This window comes from Cibotium barometz, chromosome 24 (assembly GCF_041138505.1).
Source record: "Cibotium barometz isolate CiBa-2024 chromosome 24, ASM4113850v1, whole genome shotgun sequence".
In the NCBI taxonomy this organism is placed as follows: domain Eukaryota; kingdom Viridiplantae; phylum Streptophyta; class Polypodiopsida; order Cyatheales; family Cibotiaceae; genus Cibotium; species Cibotium barometz.
The window spans coordinates 35,921,672-35,935,887 of record NC_141069.1 but is presented as its reverse complement, the minus strand read 5'-3'; the positions used below and the strand labels follow the sequence as shown (position 1 = coordinate 35,935,887).

The window sequence follows — 14,216 nt, the reverse complement described above, 5'->3', positions numbered from 1 at the left end:
CTATGTTATAGATTCCACATTTTAAAAGCAATAAATCAAATTTTTTATGTAAACCCAACTCAAAGTTAAAAGGTACAGCTTTGTAATCAAGTGGACTTCTCTCAAGAACTATTACATTCTAGTTGCCTCAATCTCAAATTTTCAAGACTGACTTAATACATGTGTTGCTTGCAACAAAACCAATTTATGAATTAAATAAATGCTCAAACTAAATAGGTAGGCAAATGCAAAAGTTTGTGCTATTGCTTATATAACAATGCTATCCCTAAAGCTAATCGATTGAACCTTCTATTGGCAACCAATATTACCACCTATGATTATCTTAATGTGACTATCAAGAACTATCATGTTCATGTGCATTGCCTCAATGTCTGTTGGTTTGAAAATTGTCAAGACAATGACTTAATTGATGTGTTGCTTGCAAGGAAACCAAATTATGAATTAAATAAATGCTCAAACTAACAGGTAAGAGAGTACTACTGCTAGTTCCTAGAAGCTAAGCGAATGAAACTTCTACTTGTTAACCAATATTACCACACCTTAACACCTTATTAGTAACTTTAAAGATTCTCCCTGAAGCTAAGCGAATGAAACTTCTACGTGTCAACAAAATTTCCACACCTACTTATCTTTTTAGTACACTTCTGTATTGTCCTAGTGTGACTAACCTCTTGACGCCAACCATAAGCTCCTTTCTTACTTCAAAACTAAATCAAACTAAATATCATCCCAACTCAAGTACCAGTGAATTGCCAATGGTAGCATGCTCATTTATACATAACACAATATTAGCGAAAAGATCATCTCAACACTTGTACACGGCACAAAAAATTTCAAGACAATGACCTATCAATAATTAATTGATATGTTGCATTCATGGATCAAAATATGAATTACCTAAATGCTCAAACTTCGAGGTAGAGAAATGCAAAAGTACTGGGCAAAGTGCACTGTCCCTGAAACTATGTTACCCAGCTCCTTGTTATCTAAATGGCAGAGCCTTACATTCTCTCGTAGTGACTACCATGCAAAATCCAACCATAAGCTCGTTTCTACCCCCAAATCTTACACAAGAAAAAAACTACTGTCCCAACTTCAAATTTCGGTGAACTGCCTATGCTTGCGTGCTCATGTAATCATGCACAATACCGAAATCAAAAACACCACCACCTGTACACAGCAAAATGTTATAGACAAAACTATGCCTTGCTCTCATTGCTTTCGACAATTTCAGCTTACTTTAGCTTAATTTTGCACCAACTGACAGAATATTGCAGCGTGCCAATTATAATCCTATTCACAATCACAATTTCTTCATTGCTATAAGATGCGTGTTAAATTACATACATTACCTTGAACAATATTCCGAAGAGCTACTCCAGTCAACATTTGATGTTGCCAAAAATGCCATGAAAGGACAATAAAACGCTTGTATTATTTTCTCACCACATTGCAGAAATAACAGATATACCCTCCAAGACATAGGACAGTTGTCAAATCATACAACTAAGTTCAATCCTCCAAATCTGCTGACTGGTCACAAATTCAAATCCTGCTACATTCACCGGTCTGTCATTACATACAACTTCTCTGAAGGGAAGCCACATCATTGCTAATAATTTTACATCATTGCCAATAGTGGGAGTGGGAGTTTACTGTCACCCTCCAGACATACATAGCATAGATGTCAAGTCATACAACTACATTGGATCCTCCAAATCTGCTGATTGTGGTCACGAATTGAAATCATCCGCCTACACCTACCTGTCTGTCACTGCCTCCCCCCTCACTCACTCAAGAACAGTGTTCGAGCGTGCTTTAGAACTAGTGCACCCATGCAATTACCATACACACTTGAGAGAGTACGATCTCAATGAAATGAAAGCCAACATTGGTATATAAAAAAAAAGGAGAATACACACACTCACACACAAGAGAACAGTGTTCGAACAGGCATTTGAATTACTGCACCCATGCAATTACCATGCCCACTTGAGAGCGTAAGATTTCAATAAAAAGAAAGCTATGAAGGGAGAATACAAGCCAACATTTGAATTAGTGCACCCATGCAATTACCATGCACACTTGGCAAGAGTTGGAACTCAATAAAAAGAAAGCCAACAATGTTTTAAAAAAAGGAGAATACAAGCCTCCAATTTTGGATCAGCCCTTTGGGGACCACAAATCCAGGTTCTAATGCAAAGGTTTAACTCATGTAGCTTGCAGAATATGACATAATTTGAAGTCATTGCATACATTTGCAGCATGTGAGTGAATGTTTTGACACAAATAGCTCATAATAAACATCCAACCTGACCTACCCCTTATTAAACCGCATGTAATTTTTGGAAGGAACAAGATATGAAACCATGGGTGTGCCGAAACTGAAAAATTCCCTACAAACAGCAAACACTATACATGCTTGTCACTGACTCACCTGAAGTGTTCATCAAAATGAGATACTGTCCATGCCATATCAATAGGCATTCCTACAGATCCTATATGTACTGTAGTGTGTTACTTTCAGTGCAGAACAAAAGCTAGTACCTTTCCTTGACATTAATTAAAGGTGGAAGCATACTTATGAGAGATAGGAAGCAATGTGATATAATCATAGACATGAGGAAAAGTATGTTATGAGAGATAGAAAGCAATGTGATATAATCACAGACATGAGGTAAAATATGTTTTTACTCATGTTGCAGCTCTGGGTAGTCGTCAATAAAAACTTGGTAAACAGGAGCATAATAAATTTACATCGGAGAAGGGTACTCGAACTCTGCTTAGACTAATAGATTACAAAATCCACTTCTTATAAACCAGGCATCGAAGACCAAATTCATGGAGTGAAAAATCACATGAAAAATAAAGCTCACATATTGCGGTATAGAGTATGACCTGTGTTGACAGCACACCCAAAAGAATCTAAACTTCTTCACTAGCCAGCTGCCCAACCACCCAAATACATATCTTAGAGCTGAGGGGTAGTCAGAGCTTTAAAACCACGCACTACTGCATTAGATTCCGTGTCTAGGGTCAAGTTGGCCTTGAACTAAGTCAAAGAAGCACAGCTCCTTTCCATTCAAACTTCCAATCTGACAACTCATAATCCATACTCCACAAAATGGAGATAGGTGTGCTGAGTCTGCTTTCACTGCTCCTAAAGTGGAAACGAATTAAAACTACCCAAGCTTGCAACTCCCATTATTGCAGGCCTGTTAAAAATGAAAGGTGACATCTAGATGCATTGGAATTCTTCCACAACAATGCAATCTAGATGTCATTGAATACTATTTAAAGAGTCCAAGAAGTAGAATCTAGTTAGTCACCATTCTGAGAGGCAGAGCAGCACCATAGCAGAGTCAGTGTGCATAGCTCACGCATTAGGAATTGAACCTCAACTCAACTCTAAAATTTCCTTGGAACTCAGCAGCAAAAGCTGAGCAGCTTTTCTAATTAGCTGCAGTTTGCAATATTTCACACGTATCAGAAAGTTCAGCTTTTACTCCCTAACTCAACTAGGAAAAAGCATATCAGGTTAGTAAATCAGGTCTCACCAGGCTTAGGAACAACTCCACATTACCTGTATCACTGCTAAACATCACAAGCACACCCCATATAGGCGTGCACGATCACATATCAAAAAGTTGACCTTGGTATTCCAACCTTTACACAACATAAATAATGATGCTGGGTTTCACTTGCCTAGGCAAACAACCATGCTAATTGATGAGAGGCGAGGCACAAAAATCCAAGCCAGACAAAGTACACAACCCTCACCAGAAGAAGGGGCCAATCCCCTATACCACTACTATTAAGTTTCATAGCAGTTAAGAGCAGCAGGAGATACGCATTCTCGACCAGACCAGAATGGTGCCAAATGCCCCTACTCATTACACAAATAACTTCAGACATTATAGAAATGTTAGAAGACTTCATATCTGAAGCCCTGAATCTTTCACATCCCAACAAACAAACTAGGCATGAGACATTGGAGCTCAAGGCTCATGTCATACAGGAACGGTTTTCCAGTATGAAGATGAGACAGAAGCAGGGAGCAGTATATAAGAAAGCATATTAGTGCTAGAAACAGTACTTGCATAACAGCCAAAACTGCATAGGATCCCGAAACAAGTCTGAGACACTCCACATGCCTCTTGGACAGCCAACCTTATAAACCAAAACTACTCTACCTGAAAAGATTAGTTTTCTTGCTCTACTGTAGTCACAGCCAAACAAACTGCCAGCAGCAGCACCTGCTGATCACTGCAGCAACCTAGAAAGTAGCCAAACGTTCATAAAAACATTTGAAACACTAATCCCTAGTCTTCTAGCCAAATAAAATGAGTCCAATGCTCTACTTTAAAGATATAGATGCTTGTCCCATCTCCAAAACCACATGAAACTTCATGGGTAGCGCCATGGCATAGTGGTCAAAGATTCGTATGGCAAGGTTGCAGAGAGTGCATGCAACCCATCCCCATGACTGCTGTGAAGAATCTCCCTTTGGTAGGGTAAATCCCTGTAGAGATCTTCCTGAAGAAGAGGCTGCTTCGGTAGCATGAAGCTACGCTCGTCCATGTACAAATCACCAGGAATCCTTTGGCGTGGAAGTTCACTGGAGACACTTACCTGTCTCAATGATGCATCCACCAAAGGATCCAACATATACGCCCTTCTGTCCAGTGCCTCTATCCGAGCATCCTGCAGTTGTCTCATCTGGAGCCTCTGCCTGTAAAGAGCCTCAGCTTCCAAAAGCCCAATATCAGGGTTTGGCAATACCTGAGAAGAAAAGTAGCCAGGCTGACTACGAGGATCCAATTCAAGAGGGAGACGCTCTCTTGGACGCGAAGGGGGGTACTCCCTGGCATACCGTGGCTCCCTATCATAATTAGGGGCACCTCGAGATAGTAGAGCTCGAGTTCTGGTACCTCGAGGCGCACTACCTTTGGAGAAAGATTCTCGCCTTCCTTCCTTCCCATGAGGCGTACTACCTTTGGAAGAGAAAGTTTCTCGCCTTGGTTCCTTCCCAGGTTTTGGCTTTGGAAGTCCACGAGCATCAAGAGGACGAAACAACTGAGTAAGTTTTCCAACCTGCCCACATCCGGACCAAAACTTAGAAACCATAAGTTGCACATAATTCACGACTTTTCAGTTTGCCATGAGCCACCAGGAAAGGGCACTCACATAAATTCACTAGCCCAGCTACAGAACGAATGAGACTAGTTATGGCCAGGTGAGAACTCAGAACTTCATCATAGGAAACTGCCGTAGTCAGTAGAAGTGGGAAAGCCTATGATTTGAACCATCAATTCTACGTAAAACCTAAAATTCAAGGACCGTGGCTGCTGACTCTAAATCTCAGATCAGCAAGTCTCAAGAATAGCCCATCTTACATTTTCATTTCAATTTGTAGAGGCCATGAGCTACCATAGCTAGAGTGCAGTTACAGTGGGTCCAAGTTCTAGGAACTGCCATAGCAATGAAACCCAGAACAGTAACAAAGAAACAAATCCAGAATGGATGTAAGATCTTGTGAGAAATTGATATGTTACGCGACTCCAAAAACAAGGGCAGGCTGAGGGAAGTCTCCACCTTACTAAAAGGACATGATCAGCCGGCATCCGTGCTTAGAAACTTTCAACAAATTCAACTGCATTATTACACAAATTGCTACCAAACCAGCAAGGTCGCTAAAGGAATGTATGTTCAAAACTGATCATTCTACCCCTCGATGAACTGCATGCCATGCATGCTCTGGCATTTGTAAAGAGAAACTACCATGTAAGGCAAGAAAAAGCATCTTATGACACTTCAAAGATTCTTAAAGAATTTTTTGTCTCGACAACTTAGTAAAACAACCGCTAAGCTGCTAAACGCATATGGAGGCATTGTCGACATCTAGTGACAAATACTACACTGGCAGCATCTGGGAATGTGGCATCAGCATAAACTAGGAATGGACAGCAAGGAATTGGTAATTTTGGGGGAAATGTAAAGTTGCTGGAATACATAATTGACATAAAAAAGTTTGAATTTCACAAGAAATATAGAATTCATAAGTTACTGGGATCCACAGATTGGGGCCGCCGCTGCTGTCAGAAGCAGGATCAAGGGGAGATATTTTCAGGAATGTAAAATTGACGAAAATATTCTGGGGAAAATATATAATGGGGGGGTTAGGAGGGGACTTAAAATTAAAGAGGAATTTGGGCCTTATCGCTAGGAAACAGGAATTTCACGACAAATACACAATTGAGGGGAAATTTTATAGGAATATAAAATTGAAGGAGAAAATTTGGGGGAAATATATGATTGAAAAGGGGGGGGGAGGGGGAGGGGGGGCTTGAAATTAAAGAGGAATTTGGGCCTTGTGACAAGGAAACAGCAAGTTCAGAGGAACCATAAAGTTGAGGGGAATTCTAAGATCAAAGGGATAAATGTAAAATTAGGGGGGAAAAGGGGGGGCATGGAGGATATATAAAATGAAGGGGCAGATAAAGGCTAAGAAACGGTCATGTCCCAAGAAATATGAAAATGGGTAAAGAGGGGGGGGCATAAAATCGAGGTGGTAGGAGGAAGTGCAAAATTAGTGTGAACCAAGAAATATGAAAATGGGTAAAGAGGGGGGGGGGCATAAAATCGAGGTGGTAGGAGGAAGTGCAAAATTAGTGTGAAAAGAGGGGGAATTATGGGGAAAAAACAAAATTGGAAGCAAGTTTAATACAAAAAATTCGGCACCATTTCTTTCCATCTGAAAGTGCAGCATGGCCATTGATTAATGAATTCAGCAGTTCCTTGCACATATCCTTGCCTCAGCCATTTGTACTTGCTAGCAGAGTAAATGGCTTTTTCCCTATTGCTAGACCCTAAACGAAACAAGTCTACAATATCTAGGTCAGAGTACAGATTAGGTTTAAGCCCATGAGAAGCAAGAAAGCAAGCTTCAACACTAAACTGCCACCTAACCAAAAGCAAAAATTGTGAACACAGAATTTTCACCAAAACTTGCAAAACTTAATCTCCACAGCTGTAAACTCGGATCCTACATGACACTTGTTGTAACACAGAGTTCATGCACTATGTTCATGTAGTCTTAAAGGTTATAACCAGGCATGAAGCTTGGTGTCCACAGTACAGCATGAGCAAAATGTCAGTTCGGAAATTTCACCAAATATCACACCATGCATCCAAAAAAAACCAAACCTATTAAATCAGCTTTAAAGAAATCAACACACCATCTGACTGCAGAGTGTTAAGAAAAACACTTCCACACAACAAATGTATCTACCAGTACTATAGAGCATTTGCCACAGACACAGACGCAAGCATTTGCTTCATAAGTTTGCTAGATCCCTGGCATAAAGACTTTGAGAGAAGGCAAAAAAAGTACCAAAATAGCAAGAGAATAAAGTGTAAAAATGCCAATGTTACTAGATTGAAGTAATCAAAATACATCACATGAATCGGACATACCTGCTCAAAACTCAATTCACATTTGAACTTGTTGCGACCATAATAGTTTTCCTTGATGAGAGGTTTGAAGACACTCTCCTCAATTGGGAGACATTCCTTGTGAATACGGAACCGGATCTGTGCAGTGTCAACCAGTCAAGCGAGCCTCAGAACCAGAAACAAGCAGCTCATCAAAGACAACACTCACAGGAGAACATACGTACAAATTCAAAGGCATATATAGATAGCCACAAACAAGAACCCAGATCTTCTGAACGTACGTCACAGTAAAACAGTTACTAAGGCTGATTACCACAGCTGTGGGAATCTGGGAAGCAAACATGGAAACAGCATCTTAGAGGGGGGGTCAAAATGGGAAACGTCGCATGAGCAAGTAAGAAGCACATAGACAGAGGGAGAGAACGGAGTGAAGAAACAATGGGAACACAAAGAAACAGAAGTAAACCAGAGGAGAATGGATTGAAAGAGATGTCAGACCAACTAACAAAGGAGAAGCTAGTATAGACTTGAAATTGGGTGTTGCACAGGGGAAAGAGCAGGACTAATCCAAAAAATGACCAAAATGGAAGGTCACAGGTAACAGGCTGAATGCACAATTTCAAGAACCAAAACATCAACACGACCAGAGGGATTTGAATCTTTGGGAAACGGTTCACGTCTACAAAACAGAAACGGCTAGGACACAGCAAGCATTTAAAATCATATAGTAGAAATGAAAAGTAGAACCAGTTGAAAGCAGAGTACAAGGGAAAAAGTTAGAGGAGGAAAGGAGGAGAAACATAAGGTACATCAGGAATTTGGGGAAGATAGCCAAGACAAATAGGAATAATCAAAACTTAGTGGGAAAAAATTTATGGGGGAATTCTTGAGGAAACAGGAGCTCAAGCAGAACAGAGTTTCCGCAATTTTAGGAAGAAATAGGCTGTTCCCTAGCACTCTGCTACACACAGTCCAATTCCCTCAGGTCCCTCTTATCAAAGTGGAGCTCTGTGCTAATTGATTCTTCCTTGCTTGCTTTCATGTTCCTCCTCAGCAAGAGAGACGTTTCTTCATGTGGGTAAGAGGTGAGTACCCAAGTTTGAATTTAAGGTATCTTGATAGACTACTCACAACAACCAAACTGGGCACACCTACTGGTACGCAACCAGCCTAATGACCTAGCCACAAACCACAGAAGGTAAACTCACTTGAATCCAACAAACACGCACTTCCACTCCAACAATGTCTTAAATAGAATAAACTGAAAGCTAAGGTGAAGACCTGTGCTGGAAATTTGCGGTCAGAGTCTTGAAACGCCTCACTCACGAGATTCATCCCACCAAGAGAACTAGCCTTGTAGATACCATATAGAACTCTCTGGTCAATGTCAAACAAAAACAATTTTATTCCCTTCTTTGCACGCTCCACGAGGTCTTTCCTTGCCTCCGGGAAGCCAAACACTCGGTACTTAAAGCAGTCCTTCTTAGTAGAAGTGTTGCACATAAAAATCAGGCCAGCGAATTCCACCACCTTCTTGACCGAACTCTTTGCAGTAGGAGCACCCTTGGCAGCAGTAGCACCATTGTTGCTATCTACAGCAGGCTTCTTACCTTTCCTAACTCTTTTCCGTTTCTCCTTGATGGGTTCTTCTTTGACTTCCTTTGATACTTCTTCTTGAACTTCATGTGTCACTTTCTGTCCATCCGTGTCTTTCACAGGAAGAGCTTCTTCAGGAAGCTTAGTTGGCTCTACTGACTCTGTAGACGCTTCTGGCTCCACAACAGCTGAATCCTTGGGAGTCTCGTCTAACTCTAGCTTCTCCTCTACAGCCTCTGGCTTCACCTTCCCATCTCCGCGCTTGAACTTCCTTCCTCTTGCCATGATAGCAACGACCTGAAACAGATACAGGACAATAATCAGTTACTTGGTAGACTCAAAGCACAGGTAGACTGAAAAAATAGCTAAATCCGTCTCATACGGGAACATATACGCAGGTCATGACATGCAGGGTAGATAACCCGTGGAGGCTTCCCTTGTTCAACCCTAGCAGACGTAAAAAGGCTTGAACCTCAGAAAACCCTAGATCTAGGTAGTAGACTACTAGATCAGCAGAGACAAAAGCCTCAGAGAGAGGTTGAAGGTGCAAGTAACCCTCTTTAAGTTACCATGTCTGCTAACAGCAATACAGATTATAAGGCAGACTACCATAAGCAACAAAGACCCATGGTATGAAAGGAAATCGTATGCATCAAAAAACGCATAAAAAGCAACGAGACAGAGGTTTTCTACACCGCCATGACAGGAAAGCGAACCTTCCTGATGGGATCAGAGGAAAAAGGCCATCTTGCACACGTCAAGAACAGATCTAACATCGCAAAGAGCTCCATGGATCCCAGAACAAAGTACCTGGGGAACGCAAGAAGATGGGTCGGAAACAAAAGTTCTCCGAGCTCGCGCGTGGTGTAGTAACAGAGTCCCGAACCCCGCGTAGCAGCACTCAAGATGGGATAAGGGCGGAAATGTGTTGTGTCATTCTCATTTGCACTGCATTTCATTTCATTTCACATGAATTAGGGCTTTTCGAATGCCAGCCAGGTGTAAGCGTTTTGGCCTTTGCCACATTTTGAGCACTCAACACTCTCTCTCTCTCTCTCTCTCTCTCCCCCCCTCTAAAACGCAAATGCAACTAACTAGTTCCCTCCGCTCTAGCTTTCTTCCCCTTCCAAAGCAAAGGCAACCCCTATCCCCTCTCTCTCTCTCTCTCTCTTCCACACCAGCAAAGGCAACCCTACATCTACCCCATATACTTCTCTTCTCTCTCTCTCTCTCTCTCTCTCTCTCTCTCCTAAAGGCAACCTTCTCTTGTTTTCTCAAGGATTACTAGTTTTGCACCCGTGGTTATAGCTCTCGAAAAAGTGTGAGTTTTAGTGTAGAGATTAGATGGAACAAAGAAAATCCCATTTCAAAATCAATCTCTCTCTCTCTCTCTCTCTCTCTCTCTCTCTCTCTCTCTCTCTCTCTCTCTCGTGCCTTACAAAATATAAATTCCTCTATTGTTTTTCTTAACAAAAGCACCTTACAAAATATGAATTCCTCTCCTCTATTAATTTTCTTAACCTTGTGAGTTTTGGAGCTGAAATGCTTTGTTTTTTCTTAACAAAAGCACCTTACAAAATATGAATTCCTCTCCTCTATTAATGTTCTTAACCTTGTGAGTTTTGGAGCTAAAATGCTTTGACTTAATTGACAAAATGAGCTTTGCTCATTACATTTCACATTTTCATGTGCTCTTCGATGTCTTCTTCTTTTGGAGCTCTTGTTTCGGTCCTTTAGCCTTTTTTGGGCTACAGTAGCCTTTAGAGGTTATGCCTTAGGATCTTTATAGCTACAATAGCCTTTTTCAGGGCTATTGTAGCCTTTAGGGCTTAGCCTTTTCATGGCTATCGTAGCCTCTTAGGGCTTACGCATTAGGATCGTTATTATAGCTGCTTACTTCAACATTGACGCTTGAGCTTTTTGCTTATTAGATCCAACTTTTGAATTTTTGAATTTAGATCCAACTTTATGTATGACTACATCCAAGGTGGCCAATAGTTGCATCCGATTCTCACAATATGGCGAATCTGGAATAGAAGCAATTTTCCTTTCTTGGTCTTTGATTTCAGCTCTAATCTTTTTCAACTCTACATTAAGGCCTGCATTTATAATTTCTTCTTTCTCACTTAAGATTTATTGTTCAATATCTGAGATCTTGGATTTACACGTTAAACAAACACTTGTTCCAATGGATTTCCTTGAATGAGATGTTATGTCTAATTCTATATCTATGGGAGATCTAGTGAGTGGGTGAGCTAAGCCCAAGCTTGCTCTTTACAAAAATTGGATAATAAAATATTTCAAAAATCCCACTCCCGTGATAGTCCTCCCGGTTTAGGAGACAACCGTCCTCGGTTGTGAGTATCAGCACACACGAGTGATCAAACACATTAATCATTCCCACATTGGATTCACTCTCAATAATTAATTGGATTCACTCTTAACGATTAATTGGATTCACTCCCAATGTTTTCATACGCATCACACGTATTCACAAAGTATACCACACGTCTCACACGTGTCACAGCTGGCCGAATTCACTCACAACCAACTAGGGTCACCCTCTAAAGAATTAGATTCACTCTCGATTCTTATACCACACTGGGTTACCCTCATCAAGAATTAATTCAGAAGACTTGATCAGATTCACTCACACGATCAAACTCACACATTCCTTACATGCATCACACATGTCAAAATTGATTGGATTCACTCACAAACAGCACTCAATTTGTGATAAGTTATCTGTCTCATCAGAGATAAATATCACTAAGTATTCATCATAGACATGTAAAACAGACATTGTATCATGACTTCTATGTGTAATAAATTCTAGTGTCCCATACCACCAGAAATTATCCCACATAAATCTAGAGATAAGAATGCATCGGAATACTTCTCACACAAGATTAATCTCGTGTCCCATACCACAAGACTAATACATAGTAAAGTATAATTCAAGATGGAAGGGCCAGTTCCTCCAAGAAGTTCTACTTTTAATGCATAAGAACTCTCCTTGAAATTTATAAAAAGTCTTACATAAAATTTGTTATAGAGATAATCAAATGAATATGTTACCCTAAGAGTTGGAGTAGTCGTCGTGGTAGTCTTGTTCTTCATCATCATCGATTATATTGAGTCCAAGTGAAATAAACTTAAATAACAAATATTAAATAAAGATTGACGACATAAAATAAAATCCAAAAGTAAGAGAGTTTTACCTTGATGTATTATTGGCTACTATAAAAATGAAAAAGTTAAGAGAAATAGAGAATTTAAAACAATTTATGAATAAAAGATGAGGACTTATCGTGTGTAAGTGGAGATGGTAATTGTTGAAAACTTAGCATGGCTCCATGGTAGAGATCATTGGTATAACTTGCACATCATGCTTACACCACACATAACAACATGCCTACCCTTATGCACAAACGCAAAACTATTACCTTCATGATTACGACATAAACTAATCAAGAAATAATCAAACAATTTAGAATAATGTTGGCTTTGAGCTAGGTGAATAACCCAAAAAAAACTCAAGTCTCGTATCCATGCATATCTATTGGCACATCTAAAATTATTATGTCCAACGTCTAAACAATGAGGGTATAATAATAACGCTCGAGTCGATCTCGCCATCACGCCACTAGAACGATCTACGTACCTAAAATTATAACGCTCGAGTCGATCTCGCCATCACGCCACTAGAACGATCTACGTACCTAAAATTATTATGTCCAACGTCTAAACAATGCAGGTATAATAATAACGCTCGAGTCGATCTCGCCATCACGCCACTAGAACGATCTACGTACCTATTAACGAAAGGGTCAAAGTATGTACTCAATGTTGATGATAATTGCTTTTTCTTCTCTTTTTTAAAAAGTAAAGTAAAATGAATTTCTTTCTCTTCTTATTCTCCTTCTTTTCCTCTTCTTCTTCTTCTTCTTTTTTCTCTTCTCTCTCCTCTTCTTATTCTTCTTCTTCTTCTTTTTTTCCTTGTTCTCTCTCTTCTTCTTCTCCTTCTCTTTCTTCTCTCTCCTCTTCGTCTTCTTCTTCTCTTTCTTCTCTCTCCTCTTCTTCTTCTTCTTCTTCCTTCTTCTTCTTCTTCTTCTCTTTCTTCTTTCTCCTCCTCTTCTTCTTCTTCCTTCTTCTCTTTCTCTTCTTCTCTTTCTTCTCTCTCCTCTTCTTCTTGTCCTTTTTCTTCTTCTCTTTCTTCTCTCTTCTCTTCTTATTCTCCTTTTTCTTATTCTCTTTCTTCTCTCTTCTTTTTCTTCCTCTTCCTTTTTCTTCTTCTCTCTCCTCCTCTTCTTCTTTTCTTTCTTCTCCCCTCGGCGGCTCACCTCTTGTTACCACGCAGCTACTGTAAAATACCATATGGAAATCCCGCAAAAGGGTATAACAAGGAGAAAAGGATATCATTTGTATTTGTTTCTTCAAGAGGCATTCAGGGTGCTAATGGCACCCTCCCTATTAGCGAACGTTCGTTCGTCATGACATGCTGTTGTACATCCGGCGCGGTTGTTGCCACTCGCTCATATGTCAGTCGATCATGTGCCTAGGTGTTATGCCGGTGTTGGTGCCTGCCTGCGGCTTTACGGGCCATGTACTTTGGTGTAGCCTAGCACTTTGTCGGCCGAGTTCTTCGGCTTCGCCTGCATTCTTGGCTCTTGGGCTTTGTCCCACCACTCGCTGCTCTTCACATAGGATCGGGCCGTCTAAGTGCCTAAAAACACAAACTTTTTTTTTTACGGAGCGTACTAGGGCTCTGATACCACTCAAACAGGAATACCGAGACCTTGAGAAGCATGTGCACATAAAAATACAAAAACCAGAGAGAACACATGATTGGGTCCCAACTGCCCCCCCAAGCGTGTGCCAAAAGCATCCCTGCTTGAGTATTTTTATAGTATTTTATTCCATAAAAAATAGATGACATGGCTATTTTAGGCCAAGCTTACTTTATAAGCTTTATTTTTTACAAAAATTGGATAATTAAATATTTCAAAAAATCTCACTCCCATGATAGGAAGGTATGGATTGTATATGTGCATGGTGATAGAGGTTTTTTTAGTCAAGTTCTTAGTTGGGTTTGAAGCATGGTTTTTGTGTGTGTGTGTGTGTGTGTGTGTGTGTGTGTGTGTACATACTTACGTTGATAGGTT

General features: G+C 40.3%; 1 protein-coding gene across 3 annotated transcripts; it reads right to left on the bottom strand.

Moving 5' to 3' along the window:
* Nucleotides 1-1,113: 1,113 nt before the first annotated feature.
* On the bottom strand, nucleotides 1,114-10,119 carry LOC147625235 (DCD domain-containing protein NRP-A-like). 3 transcript variants are annotated; one of them, XM_086818506.1, is made up of 5 exons: nucleotides 9,862-10,025; nucleotides 8,737-9,348; nucleotides 7,477-7,593; nucleotides 1,353-1,373; nucleotides 1,114-1,170 (listed from the first exon to the last, which is right to left on the bottom strand). In XM_086818506.1, the coding sequence occupies exons 2-5, from the start codon at nucleotides 9,334-9,336 to the stop codon at nucleotides 1,129-1,131; spliced, it is 780 nt and encodes a 259-aa protein (XP_086674632.1). In that variant the 5' UTR covers nucleotides 9,337-9,348; nucleotides 9,862-10,025; the 3' UTR covers nucleotides 1,114-1,128. The 3 variants fall into 3 exon arrangements, with proteins under 3 accessions (XP_086674632.1, XP_086674633.1, XP_086674631.1); XM_086818507.1 differs by lacking the exon at nucleotides 1,353-1,373 and having other exon boundaries at nucleotides 9,862-10,023; XM_086818505.1 differs by lacking the exons at nucleotides 1,114-1,170; nucleotides 1,353-1,373 and adding an exon at nucleotides 4,078-5,094 and having other exon boundaries at nucleotides 9,862-10,119.
* Between the last annotated feature and the right edge of the window lie 4,097 nt (nucleotides 10,120-14,216).

Bases quoted from the DNA above. Each gene is read 5' to 3' on its own strand.
- LOC147625235 (XM_086818505.1), bottom strand. From the start codon at position 9,336: ATGGCAAGAGGAAGGAAGTTCAAGCGCGGAGATGGGAAGGTGAAGCCA. The intron at 7,594-8,736 runs GTCTTCACCTTA...GACACTGCACAG, and splicing joins ACCGCAAATTTCCAGCACAG to ATCCGGTTCCGTATTCACAA. The intron at 5,095-7,476 runs GTATGTCCGATT...GGATGTGGGCAG, and splicing joins GTGAATTGAGTTTTGAGCAG to GTTGGAAAACTTACTCAGTT.